Source organism: Raphanus sativus, chromosome 9 (genome assembly GCF_000801105.2).
Source record: "Raphanus sativus cultivar WK10039 chromosome 9, ASM80110v3, whole genome shotgun sequence".
NCBI classification, from domain to species: domain Eukaryota; kingdom Viridiplantae; phylum Streptophyta; class Magnoliopsida; order Brassicales; family Brassicaceae; genus Raphanus; species Raphanus sativus.
This window is the reverse complement of record NC_079519.1, coordinates 7,455,219-7,469,707: the sequence shown is the minus strand read 5'-3', so window position 1 is coordinate 7,469,707 and position 14,489 is coordinate 7,455,219. Positions and strand designations below refer to the sequence as shown.

General features: G+C 43.0%; 5 protein-coding genes and 1 non-coding gene across 6 annotated transcripts; 4 read left to right on the top strand and 2 right to left on the bottom strand.

The window, feature by feature from the left end:
• The first annotated feature begins 372 nt into the window (after positions 1-372).
• Positions 373-1,972, top strand: LOC130500009 (uncharacterized). The gene is made up of 3 exons (XM_056994696.1): positions 373-740; positions 1,075-1,174; positions 1,262-1,972. Exons 1-3 carry the CDS (start codon positions 373-375, stop codon positions 1,970-1,972), a joined length of 1,179 nt encoding a protein of 392 aa, XP_056850676.1.
• Positions 1,973-6,534: 4,562 nt separating this feature from the next.
• LOC108828580 (IAA-amino acid hydrolase ILR1-like 2) lies at positions 6,535-8,478 on the top strand. The gene is made up of 5 exons (XM_018602317.2): positions 6,535-6,934; positions 7,121-7,246; positions 7,313-7,627; positions 7,695-7,817; positions 7,902-8,478. Exons 1-5 carry the CDS (start codon positions 6,572-6,574, stop codon positions 8,304-8,306), a joined length of 1,332 nt encoding a protein of 443 aa, XP_018457819.2. The 5' UTR covers positions 6,535-6,571; the 3' UTR covers positions 8,307-8,478.
• A 20-nt stretch (positions 8,479-8,498) lies between these two features.
• LOC108828581 (40S ribosomal protein S30) lies at positions 8,499-9,290 on the bottom strand. Its single transcript, XM_018602318.2, has 3 exons — positions 9,178-9,290; positions 8,952-9,089; positions 8,499-8,686 (listed from the first exon to the last, which is right to left on the bottom strand). The coding sequence occupies exons 1-3, from the start codon at positions 9,179-9,181 to the stop codon at positions 8,640-8,642; spliced, it is 189 nt and encodes a 62-aa protein (XP_018457820.1). The 5' UTR covers positions 9,182-9,290; the 3' UTR covers positions 8,499-8,639.
• A 109-nt stretch (positions 9,291-9,399) lies between these two features.
• On the top strand, positions 9,400-12,061 carry LOC108828261 (asparagine--tRNA ligase, cytoplasmic 1). Its single transcript, XM_018601893.2, has 6 exons — positions 9,400-9,938; positions 10,314-10,904; positions 10,998-11,254; positions 11,353-11,482; positions 11,566-11,624; positions 11,711-12,061. The coding sequence occupies exons 1-6, from the start codon at positions 9,432-9,434 to the stop codon at positions 11,892-11,894; spliced, it is 1,728 nt and encodes a 575-aa protein (XP_018457395.2). The 5' UTR covers positions 9,400-9,431; the 3' UTR covers positions 11,895-12,061.
• A 176-nt stretch (positions 12,062-12,237) lies between these two features.
• Positions 12,238-12,319, top strand: TRNAS-CGA (transfer RNA serine (anticodon CGA)). Its single transcript has one exon. It is a non-coding gene; the product is annotated as a tRNA-Ser (tRNA).
• A 737-nt stretch (positions 12,320-13,056) lies between these two features.
• On the bottom strand, positions 13,057-14,190 carry LOC108823834 (60S ribosomal protein L31-3). The gene is made up of 3 exons (XM_018597117.2): positions 14,070-14,190; positions 13,834-13,954; positions 13,057-13,507 (listed from the first exon to the last, which is right to left on the bottom strand). Exons 2-3 carry the CDS (start codon positions 13,911-13,913, stop codon positions 13,228-13,230), a joined length of 360 nt encoding a protein of 119 aa, XP_018452619.1. The 5' UTR covers positions 13,914-13,954; positions 14,070-14,190; the 3' UTR covers positions 13,057-13,227.
• Between the last annotated feature and the right edge of the window lie 299 nt (positions 14,191-14,489).

Sequence of the window (14,489 nt, the reverse complement as noted above, 5' to 3'; positions counted from 1 at the left end):
CCAGATTCTGACCTTTTAGAACAATTGTATATTATTCTTCTTTTTTTATATATGTAAAAAAAAACAATTGTATAATATTAGTCGGTCTCATATCGGCTACTAGTGCTAGAGACTTTACTTGGATTCAAACAACTATGTTTTCTATTCAATTCTCACAAATAGTCTTTTGTACCGAGATCATAGACTCTACAGAAAAGTCTTTGAGTAAATAAATATGTATAGCGATAGATTGTGCACAAGACTGGGATTGAGATTTGAAGACATAAAACATTTTTAGATTAATATTAGTAAATAAAAAAATTTGAGAGGATTTGGAAACTGTACAACCTAACTTACGTATAATATTTTTTTAGAAAATTGAGCAGCTTTAAAATGGAAAACCCCTGGTTGACTGTTACGCTCTCTTCTCCCTTGAATCCATCGATTCCGGTCGGCAATCTCAGCCACTCGCCGCCCATCCCCGATCCCCCAGACCCGCCTGATCCTCTCCAATTTCCTCCTCTCCCTTCTCCTCTCTCAGGTGGCCAGAAACCACCAAAAAAACTACGTTTCTATCGCTCCTTCCCTAATCCTACTGTTCCCTCTCCTCCTATCCCCTCCCCCCCTACTACCTCTGTGGCTGCAGTGCCTGTCTCCTCCTCCGGAGCTGCAACTTCAGCACCATCTACTGCCGATCTGTTGGCTTCTTTCATCTCCCTTCCTCCTCTACTGTTCCAAAACCGAGATCTGGATTGGCTACAGTAAATGTGAGCCCACCAAAAAACCCCCTCTCCCGACTCTCAACTCTGTTCCTCCTACCCTTCCCACTGGATTGGGTATCCTCCCTCTTCCGTTAAACCATGCCTCATCACCCCCTACCCCCTCCCAAACTGCCCCTCCTCCCCCCACTACTGATCTCCCCCCAAAGCCTTCCTACGCCACGAAAACAAAAACCACCATTGACAGATCCCTTCGCCGACTCTCTCCAAAATTCTTATCTTCTGAAGGGATTCCTCGCGTTATCATTCCTAATGAAGTCTACCAAAAAGGCGCCGAACTACACAAGGATTTCCTTGTCTGCCGGTTTTTTGGTAGGATCCCAGCCTACAGCCTCATTCAAAACGTCTTGAACTACTTATGGGGCAAGGGAAAACACCTGGAAATTCATATGCTCCCCCAGTCAAACTCTGTGTTGGTGAGGCTCCCGAATGAGTTCATTAGAGAAAAAGTTCTTCAGAAGCGCTACTGATACGTTGATACCTCCATGTTCTATGCATTTCAGCGATCTGCTCACACTGAAGACTTTACCCCATCACTTCAGAAGATACAGCTTTGGGCTCACCTTAAAGGCGTCCCCTTCGACCTCATATATGATGCAGGCTTGAGTCATATTGCAGGTCAAATAGGTGAACCGAAAGAAACTGATGACTGGACCCTAAGCCTTTCTAGCATCAGTGTTGCTCATGTTAAGGTGGAAATAGATACTACTGTCCCCCTCCCTTCGAAAGTGGAAGTTGGAAGGATGAATGGTACGTTTGTCACGGTCGAAGTCGAATACCCTTGGATCCCTCCCTCTTGTGCTCACTGCAAGGAGGTTGGCCACATCCAACGCCACTGCCCCCTGCTCCCTCCGCCCTCTCCCCTATTCCAAAGCAAAAGCCACCGCCCCCTGCTAAACCTCAAAAATTCCGGTCCCCGAAACCAACCTTCTCCCTCCCAATCATCAAAGAAACCACCCCCAGCCAATAAATTCTGTTTCTCTTGTCGTGCTACTGGCCACCTAATGAACAACTGCCCAAAAGGCCCTGCGGATTGGACTCTGGTCAATAGGCAAATATCGCATCCGTCTACCTCAACTATCCCCTCCTCTGTCACACCTTTTTCTCCTCCTCCCCTTAGCTCTTCTCAACCTAAACCCACCCTACCTCAACCCCCCTTCCTCCCACCGTTTCCGGTGAAGCTCCCTCATCCTCCATCTCCCCTCCCTCCTTAACCCCTCCGATTGATGCTGGCTCTGACCAAGGCTCAATGGAAATAGATACCTCTCCTCAACCTAAAGATCCCAGCTTTGTTTGTTCCGATGGTGAACCTGAAACTCTAATCCTTGTCCTCCCAGCTGTTTTCAAAGACCGTCCTATCCATATCTCAACCAGCGATCCCCCTGCCAAATCACCATCTATTCTTTCCTTAAACCCCTTCCATGTCATCAGCCCTACCCTTGATACCTCCCCTATCCCTGTTCTGTCTCCCCAAACTCCTCCTGTAGCACCTAATCCCGAGTCTTCCCCTTCTGGTGAGACTCAACCCCAATCTTAACCATGTGTACAAACATCTTTTTTTGGAACGTCCGCGGTATTAATGAGCAGGACAAGTTCAGACCTTTTTGTAATTGGCTAGCTACTCATAAGCCACTATTAGGAGCCCTTTTGGAAACACACATAAAGGAACCCAATCTACCCTCTATGATGAGTCGTCTCTGTCCCGGATGGAGCTATGTTTCGAACCACGATACTGATTTTGATGGGAGAATAATCATCATCTGGAAATTCCCGGCGAGAGTGGAGGTGCTGCACCAAACCCGCCAATCATTGACGTGCAATGTCTCCCTTCCAGGTGGGAAAAAGTTCACCTTCACTGCCGTGTATGCCTCAAATCTGAGAAAGGAAAGGAAAACTCTATGGGATGACTTGTTGGAGGTGCAGACAACCTTATTCCTCGAAAACAAAAGCTGGTTGATTGGAGGTGATCTAAACCAAATACTGCACCACCAAGAGAACTCGTCATCTACGGTGGACCACCTCACACCTGATATGCTGGAGCTGAGGGACAACCTAAACCAGATAGGTGTCTCTGATCTTAGATTTCAAGGTTGCGATCACACATGGACAAACAAGTGCCCCTCTTCACCTGTAACAAAGAAGCTTGACCGTGCGCTTATCAATGACATGTGGCTTGAAACTTTCCCCCACAGTGTAGCCTCCTTCTTAGCCCATGAGTTTTCTGACCATTCCCCTTGCCTCATTGATTTAGCCAGCCCTCTCCCCCAAGCCGGTACTAGACCTTTCAAGTTCCAAAACTTCCTAGCCCAGCACCCTTCATTCCTGCAAGTGGTTGAGAGTTCATGGATTCAGAGTGGAAGAATTGCGACAAATCTTTCAACCTTGGGTTTTAAAATCAAATCACTAAAAAGAGCGTTAAAAACACTTGCGAGAGAAAATTATTCAGATATCCAAAAGAGAGTGCTTTCTACTAACAGTTTGTTGAAAGATGTGCAGGTTAAATGTTTGAATGAAGCTACTGAAGAAAATTTTCAAGCAGAAAGGGACTTACTATCTCACTGGACGTTCTTGAGAGGGGTAGAGGAAGCTTTTTTCAAGCAAAAATCGAGGATAAATTGGTTGCGGCTTGGTGATCAGAACACTCTATTCTTCATGAGAGTCGCGGCTTCCCGTAACTCCTACAACTCCATCCGCTCTCTACAGCTCCCATGCGGTCTCCTTGTAACTGATTCAGTAGAGCTGTGTGAAATTGCTCTGGCGCATTTCCAGAGTGTCCTCTCTCCGGAGTCCTTGCCCCAGCTGGTGTCGCCTTTCCAGTGGTTCCTTGATCTCCTCCCATTTAGATGTTCCGCCGCCCAGCAACAACAACTAGCTATTTTGCCAGACAGCTTGGAGATCACACGCACTTTGCTCAAACTAAATCCCAACAAAGCGCCTGGTCCCGACGGATTCACATCATCATTTTTCAAAGCTGCTTGGTCACTTGTTGGAGAGGAAACAACAAACTCAATTCAAAACTTCTTCATATTAGGATTCCTCCCCTCCTCCACCAATGCAACTCTCCTCACCCTAGTTCCCAAGCGGCCAGGAGCTTCAAAGATCACAGACTACAGGCCGATCAGTTGTTGCAACACAACTTACAAAGCAATCTCAAAAATATTGGTTAAACGCCTCAAAGTAATCTTACCTGAGGTGATTCTCCCCAATCAAACGCTTTCGTTCAAGGTCGCCTGCTAATAGAAAACACACTACTTGCATCGGAGGTAGTTCAAGGATACCACAAGGAAGGTGGGACACCGAGGGTTACCATTAAAGTGGACATCACAAAGGCGTTTGATACAATCCGATGGGAATTCATCTTCCAGTGCCTGAGAAGTATCTCTGTCCCGAAACTTTTGATCCGATGGATAGAGGCTTGCGTTTGCTCAGCTACTTTCTCTCTGGGTTTCAACGGATCGTCTCACGGCTATTTCAAGGGATCAAGGGGCTTGAGACAGGGAGATCCCCTCTCCCCGTACCTTTTCGTCCTAGCTATGAACTGCCTCTCTCATTCCCTAAATAAGGCAGCAAAGGACGGAAAATTCAGCTACCATTCCAAATGCAAAAGAACAGAACTAACACACCTTTCTTTTGCAGATGACCTCCTAATTTTTTCAGATGGCTCTGCGCACTCGGTAAACAACATCTTGGGGGTTCTTCGTGACTTTGAGGCGCGATCGGGTCTTGGAATCAGCATGGAAAAAACATCTCTCTTTGCGGCAGGATTGAAGCCTCATGAATTGGATCAGCTAAAAAATGCTACTGATTTGTCTCTTGGCCTACTCCCGGTGAGATATTTAGGAGTCCCTCTCGGCACCAAGAAGCTCACTATGCTCCACTGCGCTCCCCTTCTCCTCTCAATCAAGTCCAGGTTACACACCTGGACAGCGAAGTCGCTTTCTCTTGCTGGCAGATTCCAATTACTCTCCACGGTGATTGCTGGAATTACCAACTTTTGGTCTTGTGCGTTTATCCTACCCCAAGCCTGTATTGACGAGATAGACTCCATCTGTGGCAAGTTTCTTTGGAAGGGTAAAACTGAGGGACCAACAACAGCAAAGGTATCATGGGAAAATATCACAACTCCACGCGAGCAGGGCGGGCTTGGATTACGAAAGCTGGGGATTTGGAACATAGCCTCTGTTCTCAAGCTAGTCTGGATCCTTTTCTTTAAACAACATTCGATATGGTCCAACTGGTACATAACAGAAGTCTTGGATGGGGACCCGAGCAATTTCTGGGTCATTAACACGAAACAGAAAAACTCTTGGTTAGCTAACAAGCTCCTACTACTAAGGGATAATGCTTACAACTTCATCAAGCATGTGGTGGGCAATGGTGAGACCACTTACTTCTGGACATCGAATTGGTCTCCCTTTGGAAAGATCAGGGACTACTTGAGAGAAGAGAACACCGTATCAATGGGAATCAGTTCCTCATCCACGCTAGCGGATCTATGGGACACTGACCACTGGATCCTGCCACCAGCAAGATCGGAGAAACAGGTTCAAATCTACTCCTTCCTCACATCGCTTCAGATCAACGATCACGCCGATGAACTACTCTGGTCACCTGAGGGCAAATCGGAGTCCAACTACTCAACCAGAAAGATGTATGATCGCTTGTGCAACACGGAACCATCGGTCACCTGGCACAAAGAAGTCTGGTTCAGCAGTGGTATACCCAAGCATAAGGTCAGAACCTGGTTAATGGTACTAAATCGCAGCCCTACTAGGGATCGTATCCTTCGTTGGGGACTCCAGACAGATGATCACTGCCTACTGTGCAACTCCTGCCCTGAGACCCGAGCTCATCTCTTCTTTGACTGTGGCTTCTCTTGGGATGTATGGACTGAAATAGCGCGCCGCTGTGGTTTCTCACCAACTAGGGACTGGGAAGGAACTCTACGGGATCTCCAAGCTTATAGAGGCAACAAACACTCAAGGAAACTTCTACTTCTCGCGTGGCAAGGGACAATCTATTTCATCTGGTCGGAGAGGAACAACTGACTCCACCGGAACACGTCACGATCTCCAAACTCGATCATCTCGGAAATTGATCGCACCATCAGGAGGAAGCTTGCTTCTTTTCGTCTGGAAAACCCGTCACTCTCCTCTGATCTCCTGCAACTATGGTTCTCAAATCAGTAATCGCTTTGGTGGTATCGATTGACTCATCCGTTTCAACTTCATGATGTAATCAGATTGGGCTTTTTAATGTGTATGGGCCACTTGGCCCACTAGCTCCTTGCTTGTAACATTTTGTTTTTTTGCATTTTAAATAGACAAGTCTTTATTAAAAAAAAAGAAAATTTTTTTTTTTAGAAAATTTAGGAACCAAGATGAATGTTTGATCTGACTATGCTTAAAACCGACTCTAATTGTGCACATGTGGCATCTTCGGAATCTGTCTTGAGAAAGTATTATTTAAATCTGAATAACGTGTGTAATAGCTTTTCAGCTAGAAACTAAATATGTGGAAGTGACGAAATGTGTTACTACATTTTAATTTTACTAAACTAAATCGTTATCCTGATGTTATAATTCACAAGTGTCCAAACTACTACTATTTTTCTTGTAGTTGATCTAAGTCTAAAAACAAGATCCACTATACTAGTATTCCACTACAGATGATTCCAGTGAATAAAAATAATGTTAAAGGGCTTTAATTTAAAATATGAGGCCCATTAGTATCATAGTCTCCTCCATCTACATTGATCGAGTGGCGTCGTCAACAGTTAAATCAGAAGTCGCTGTCTTCTTCTACTACCTCACATGGCTATTCTCAACAACCTTTTGCTCTTCACTTTGACTTCCCAACTTCTCTTTCTACTTCGCGTTTCATCTGAATCTTCGCAATCCACCGGAGATGCGTCTCAGTTCCCGAAGAAGTTCCTCGAACTCGCCAAGAGCCAGGAGGTTTTCGATTGGATGGTGAGAATCAGAAGGAAAATCCACGAGAATCCGGAGCTAGGTTACGAGGAATTCGAGACCAGTAAACTCGTCCGATCAGAGCTGGACCTCATCGGAGTCAAGTACAGGTACCCCGTCGCTGTCACCGGCGTTATTGGTTATATCGGCACCGGAGAACCGCCGTTCGTCGCGCTGAGAGCTGACATGGACGCGTTATCTATGCAGGTCTACTATCGTGTTGATTCGAAAACGTTTTTGTGTATATTATAATCTCTAAGGCAGTGATGATAAGGAGTATTCTTTTTTTTGAATTATATAGGGTATCCTGGTTCCATTAAAATGGTCCATACTAGTCACGTGATGATAAGAAGTATTGTAATAGCATATCTGAATTGATTTCTTGAAATTCAGGAAGGTGTTGAGTGGGAGCATAAGAGCAAAGTTGCTGGTAAAATGCACGCTTGTGGACACGACGGCCATGTTGCTATGCTTCTTGGTGCTGCCAAGCTTCTTCAAGAACATCGCCACGTTTTGCAGGTTTTTTTTTATGTACACACTCACTCTTTACACATTGGCCTTTTGCTTAAAGCTTTTGTTTGGTAGGGCACTGTGGTGCTTGTCTTCCAGCCAGCTGAAGAAGGTTTGGCGGGAGCCAAGAAGATGATTGAAGAAGGAGCTTTGAAGCATGTCGAAGCCATTTTCGGGATTCATTTTACCAACCGTGTTCCCCTTGGCAAAGCTGCTTCACGTCCCGGTTCCATGCTCGCTGGTTCTGGGTTCTTTGAAGCTGTAATCACCGGGAAAGGAGGTCATGCTGCCATCCCACAACATACAGTGGACCCAGTTATTGCAGCTTCAAGCGTAGTTGTCAGTCTTCAGCATTTGGTTTCACGTGAAACCGATCCTCTGGATTCGAAGGTAACCTTTCCTGTACATGGCCTAGGCTTTTCTTGTAATGCAGCTCATTAGCGAATTGCTTCTGTAGGTGGTTACAGTTTCTAAGGTTAACGGAGGCAATGCCTTCAATGTCATCCCTGATTCAGTTACAATAGGAGGAACTCTCCGGGCCTTCACCGGTTTCTCTCAGCTTCAGCAAAGAGTCAAAGAGGTAATGTGATTCAAGATTGACACTATTATCATTACTTCTTTCTATGTAAACCAAACCCACTGTTATTTCATCCTTCGGTTCCAGGTTATTACCAAGCAAGCAACAGTTCACAGGTGCAACGCATCCGTGAATCTAACACCAAACGGCAAAGAACCACTCCCACCGACTGTGAACGACGTCGGCTTATACAAGCAGTTCAAGAACATGGTCAGAGATTTGTTGGGTGAAGATTCTTTTGAGGAAGCATCAGCTATTATGGGAGGAGAAGACTTCTCGTACTTTGCGCAAGCAATCCCTGGCCATTTCGCTTTCCTTGGAATGCAAGACGAGACCAAAAGTTATGCCTCGGCTCATTCGTCGCTCTATAGAGTCAACGAGGATGCGCTTCCGTACGGCGCTGCAATCCATGCGTCCATGGCCGTACAGTACCTTAAAGACAAGGAATCTAGAGGATCTAAATCACCCAAAGGCTTTCATGACGAACTTTGAAGCAACCTACCTTCTGGTAGGCGTGACTAAATCACATAGTTTCTTGGATATAAATCTATGTTTCTTGGCAAAACCCTTTGTAGGTAAATAGTGTTTAAATGTAAGAAAAGACATAAATTCAAAAGATTATGGTTATTTTATAGTTAACTTGAGGTAAAAGTATCTTTTGGGATTCAAATTGAGAATCAGATGGAAAAGTAAACGGTCCTATTTCATTGCATAGAGTTACAACACAAGTTCCAGAGAAACATGACTTAAAACAAACAAAGAAAACATCCCGAAGGATTCAAAATAGCAAAGAAGAAAGAGTTTCTTTCAAGCAAATTTATCCTTCTACTTCTCGGAAGAGTTGGGTCCTCTCTTCTTACCGAAACCAACAACTGCAAAAAGATCAATTACAGAACACATAAAATCAATGTATATATTAAAACTTCAGTGTTGCAACTAAGCACTCGAGTATATTAACCAATCCGAGATTATCTGCTAATCAAAGAGCTAACACCTAAAAACATCTAACACAAGTATAATAAATATTCGTCCAACTCAAATATTTCTGTGATTATTACAAATAAAACCTAATTAAGAGCTAAACTGAACAATGTTAAAAGAGTGTTAATGTCCCAAAAGTTCAATCATTTCAATTACCGGCGGTAACGAAACGGCGATTGTGCTGAAGACGCTTGTGAGCACGTCCTCTGGGTTTCTTCTTCTTATCTTGCTTCGCTACCTTCGGAGTCTGCCCTCTCACCTTACCGGCACGCGCCAGTGACCCGTGAACTTTGCCTGAAGATCAACAAACACATCCAAATGTCTCAAAAATTCCAACGATTTTATTTCTCAGTAATGCTATAGAAAGCTCCGAGGAGATTACCCATAGCTGATTCGCTTCTCTGCTCCTGACGGCTGCAACAACTAGCTAAAACAAAAGCGTAGCTTTAGGGTTTTCGGTATGACGATAATATTTATTTATACCTGACCTCGAACTTTTGTTTGGGCCTTAACATTTTAAAAAGCCTTTTACTAATGAGCCTAGAGCGATAAGGCCCATTTTTAACTTGTCCATAATATACCTTATTTAGGGTTTTAACAATCTGTGGAGATTCTTCTAATCAGACGAACAAAACAATGGGTGATGAGATTCCGCCGCCGGTAGATCAACTAGCCGCCGTCTCCTTGACCAGCGACGAATCCTCCTCCTCAACAGTGCAGAAAGCGCGGTTTTCAGATCGAATCCGGATCCAATCGATTCTGGTTCGACCCGACGGCGGAGCGGGTCTCGCGGGTCAAAAAGTCCGGATCAGCGGGTGGGTCAAAACCGGAAGGGAGCAAGGGAAAGGAGCATTCGCGTTCCTCGAGGTGAACGATGGTTCGTGCCCAGCTAACCTCCAGGTTATGGTGGACTCCTCCGTATCGGATCTCTCTAAGCTGATCGCGACGGGGACTTGCGTGACCGTCGATGGGGTTTTGAAGCTTCCTCCGGAAGGTAAAGGGACGAAGCAGAAGATCGAGCTTAGCGTTGTGGAGGTGGTTGATGTTGGTACGGTGGATCCGGGTAAATACCCGATTCCTAAGACGAAGCTTACTCTTGAGAGGTTGAGAGAGTTTCTTCATCTTCGTGCAAGGACCAACTCGGTGAGCATAAAAAAAATCCTAATCGAAAAAACTATTACTTGATTAGAAAGTTACTGACTTTAATTAGGTTTGTGTAAAGTATGATCCTTTAGGGTTTGAGATCCGTGTAGCTTGCTTAGCCTCAGTGACAATGATTACAGATTCTTTACAACCCTAATGGGAAAAAACTATTACTTGATAAGAAAGTTACTAACTTTAATTAGGTTTGTTAAAGTATAATCCTTTAGGGTTTGAGATCCCTGTAGCTTGCTTAGCCTCAGTGACAATGATTACAGATTCTTTACAACCCTAATGGGGAAAAAAACTATTACTTGATAAGAAAGTTAATTGATTTTTCAGTTAGGGCTGAGTGTGGTTTTCTAATTTTTGTTTCAGATCTCAGCTATTGCAAGAATCAGACATGCGCTTGCTATGGCTACACACACCTTCTTTGATGAAGAAGGTTTCCTTTACGTTCAGACTCCGATTATCACCACAAGTGACTGCGAAGGAGCTGGTGAGATGTTCCAGGTGACTACTCTGATCAGTACAACCGAGAAGCTTGAGAGGGAACTCATTGAGAACCCTCCTCCTACGGAGGCCGACGTCGAAGCTGCCAGAGTCGTCGTCAAGGAGAGAGGCGGAGCTGTGGCGGAGCTCAAAGCTGCTAAAGCGAGCAAGGAAGCGATCGCTGCTTCAGTTGCTGAGCTCAACGATGCGAAGACTCATTTAGCTAGGACTGAAGAGAGGTCGAGGCTCAAGCCTGGTTTGCCTAAAGTCGATGGGAAGATTGATTACTCTCAAGATTTCTTTGGTCGTCAAGCTTTCTTGACGGTTTCTGGGCAGTTGCAAGTGGAGACTTATGCTTGTGGTCTTAGCGATGTGTACACGTTTGGTCCCACTTTCAGGGCGGAGAACTCTCACACCTCAAGGCATCTTGCTGAGTTCTGGATGGTTGAGCCTGAGCTTGCTTTCGCTGATCTTGAGGTAATAATAATGAAGCATTACATTCTTATTCTTTCTCTACAATGTATAGCAAGTGGTATCTTAAAAAAGGGGCTTTAAAAATTTGTTGTGTAGGATGATATGAACTGCGCAGAGGCATATGTGAAATACATGTGCAAGTGGCTGCTTGAGAAGCGTTATGATGATATGGAACTGATGGCTAAGAACTTCGACAAAGGCTGCATTGACAGGCTGAAACTCGTTGCCTCGACCCCGTTTGGTCGTCTAACATACACGGAAGCGATAAAGATACTTGAGGAAGCTGTGGCTAAAGGAAAGAAATTTGATAACGACGTGGAATGGGGTATCGACTTAGCATCTGAGCACGAAAGGTTTTGTTTTTTTTCTGTAACCCTTTACTACAGTTTCTTGAAAACACTTGGAATAAAGACGTTACTAATGTTGTGTCTCCTTTCTTGTAATTTGACAGATACTTGACAGAGGTTGTGTTTCAGAAGCCACTTATTGTCTACAACTACCCGAAAGGAATCAAAGCTTTCTACATGAGACTTAACGATGATGGAAAGACTGTTGCTGCCATGGATGTCCTCGTTCCGAAGGTAATAAAGATCATCATCATCCTTTTTGTTTGATACCCAATGGAAGAATACACGTGAATTGCATCTTTTGCCGTCGTTTTTAGGTGGGAGAACTGATTGGTGGAAGCCAAAGAGAAGAACGTATTGACGTCATCATGGAAAGGTTCGTGAAAGTGAAACCAAGTCTGTTTATTTGGCTAATTTTTGGTTCTTTCCATCTCTCTCATGTGTTTGTTTTTGTGTTAACAGGCTCGAGGAGATTGGTCTACCAGTGGAGCCATACGAGTGGTACTTGGACTTGAGACGTTACGGAACAGCGAAGCATTCAGGATTTGGACTTGGGTTCGAGCGTATGGTTCTGTTTGCTACAGGGATGGACAACATCAGAGACGTTATTCCCTTCCCTCGTTATCCTGGAAGAGCTGATCTTTGAGATCACCTCTGCACCAAAATTGCAAACATACTTTTATTGCTTTTATGTTGCTGGGTCCGGTTTATATTACCGGTTTCGGTTAGCTATACTTTTTTTAAAGTTTTTACCTTGTAATGTTTGAAATGTTACTTTATAGATCTACATATGGAACTGGTTTTGTTGGGTTATCTAGAGAAATCAATTTTCAGCTAATCCAAAATGTTGGTTACGTAATCATACCACAGACCGGACTGTTGGTTGTATTGTTAGTTATAGCTTTTAGACAATCGTTGGCAGCATGTAAGCACAGTTCAAACAACTGCCTATGTGATAATTCCTGTAAAAGTAGCTTATGAAACAAGATGTCGATATGTCCGAGTGGTTAAGGAGATTGACTCGAAATCAATTGGGCTTTGCCCGCGCAGGTTCGAATCCTGCTGTCGACGTTTTTTATTTTGTTCTGTTATTTTCTTAGAACGAATAATAACAAACTGAAATCGTTTTAGGCGATGTCCATGTGGTAACATTCGTATAATAACCTATGATATCCTCTAGCATTTACATGTCATTATTGTTTGTAAGAAGCCGTCATTGCACACCAATATGGTTTGGGTGTTGCTCTTTTTTTTTCCCCACCGATTTGATTGATTCTCTTTTGACTTTTTGTTCTTACTGGAAAATGCAGATAAAACTGAACTTACCAGGAAGCATCTCTCTACACACAAGAAATGATCTATAATAGCGTTTACACATTAATTATTACATTCGCTAATACGAGGATTGACATCCTCTTGAGATAACGTTTACTATATAACTAAGTAACTAACATAAAAGACTGAGGATAATGAACAATAAGTACTTACGTTGTCTCATCTTCCCATAACATTATACTGCACTTCAAAGGAGTACTGTTACAAAAGCTTTAGCTACCAAAAAGGAATCAAAACCTTTTATAATACGATGATGGAAGACAGTGACTGCCAAGATGTCCTCGTTCCAAAACTATTAATGGATGTTGAGTAACAGAAAACTCATTGCACATATTTACAAGTTTCTTAGTATTTTTCTCAGATAATAAATCCCATACGATTTTCATTGCATAAGCAAGTCAGATTCACCTTGGTTATCATTAATAACTAAGAACCATCTTAGAAAGCAGAAGATTCAAACAAACTATAGAAGATAAGAACATAAAGCAGATTCATCTTTAGGTCTTGGAGAAGAAAATGAGTCTTTCCAATAAACTGCATCGTCAACACTACCAAGAAAGACAAAAACTCCTTTTGAAATGAAAACAACAAGAAATACGAAAAAAAAAACCACAAAACTAGTCTCTCAGTGACTAAACGGATCTTCAATCCTCCTCGTCAATGACCTTAGTGCCAAGTCCACTGAGTCCTTCGGCAGGGATTTCAGCAACAGTGACGAGTGAGAAAAACTCTTCCTTTGCGTCCTCATCGTCGTTTCTCTTACGTGCAACACGCACCCTAATCCTCCTTGGAGGACCTCTGATTCCTTTGCTCCATATCTGCTTGTTCAACTTCACGTCTACCCTTACGTCCTTTGTTCCCATGGCTTTCTCTGCAAACTTCCTTATCTCCTTGATTGCCTTTGGTGCCTTCTTCTTAAAGGTACTGTGATAAAAAGTACATTATGTTATTAGCACTAGACCTTAAATCTCACAATACCAAACCTAAAGATCCGAATCAAAACAAGATTTAACTCTTCGTAGAAAAGCTTAAACACAACGGTAAACAAGAAGATGTCATTTTAAGGCTGGACGTGTAATTTCATTTTTAAAAATATATAATTGAGAGACACTAATCATATAAACCCACGACAGTATACGACGATTGCTACAACACTATGGGAGGAAGAGACTACCATTTTCATTTACAACACTATGAAACTGAACACTTCCACACTTCAAAGAAGAAACTAATGATTTAGAGAAGCTAACCAGCTGTGGAGGCGTCTGTGGAGGTTGATGGTGTACTCTCTGGTCACCACTTCCTCTTTCCTTCCCTTCTTCTCAGACATCTTCTCTATTTGGTCTGTGATGCACTTCTTCAAACTCTTACCTGCGCTTTTCCATAACCAAGAAACAACTTAGAACACAAGATCCTCTTTACGGGAAAACTAGACAGATCTGGCCATTAACCAAAGAAACAGAGAATTAAGCTATGAAGAGAGTACCTTTGGCTCGAAGAACGTCGAGAGACAAGAAGGCGACGAGAGAGGATAAGTTAGCTTATATATGTGACACTGAATTAACCCTAGATCTTTTATTTGGGCTTTATTGGGCTGAACGCTTCTGAAAGGCCTAATATTACCCCCTATAATTGGATATATTTTGGAAAAGAAAAGAAACCAAAATGGTTTAAGCTGAAACCAAACCGATCGGTTTCATTAGTGGAAAACTGAAAACCAGAAACGAAACGTCTAATTCTCTCTGTATCACTTTAGTGGTTTTTGCATATTAGATTAAGGAAATACAAACTTCTGTACAATTATCTTGGTTTTATAAAAAAATCATTAAATAAAACTAATTCAATCAATAAAAAAACCTTAATATTTTTTAATTGGTTAAAAAAAATGATATTAAATTCTATTTAG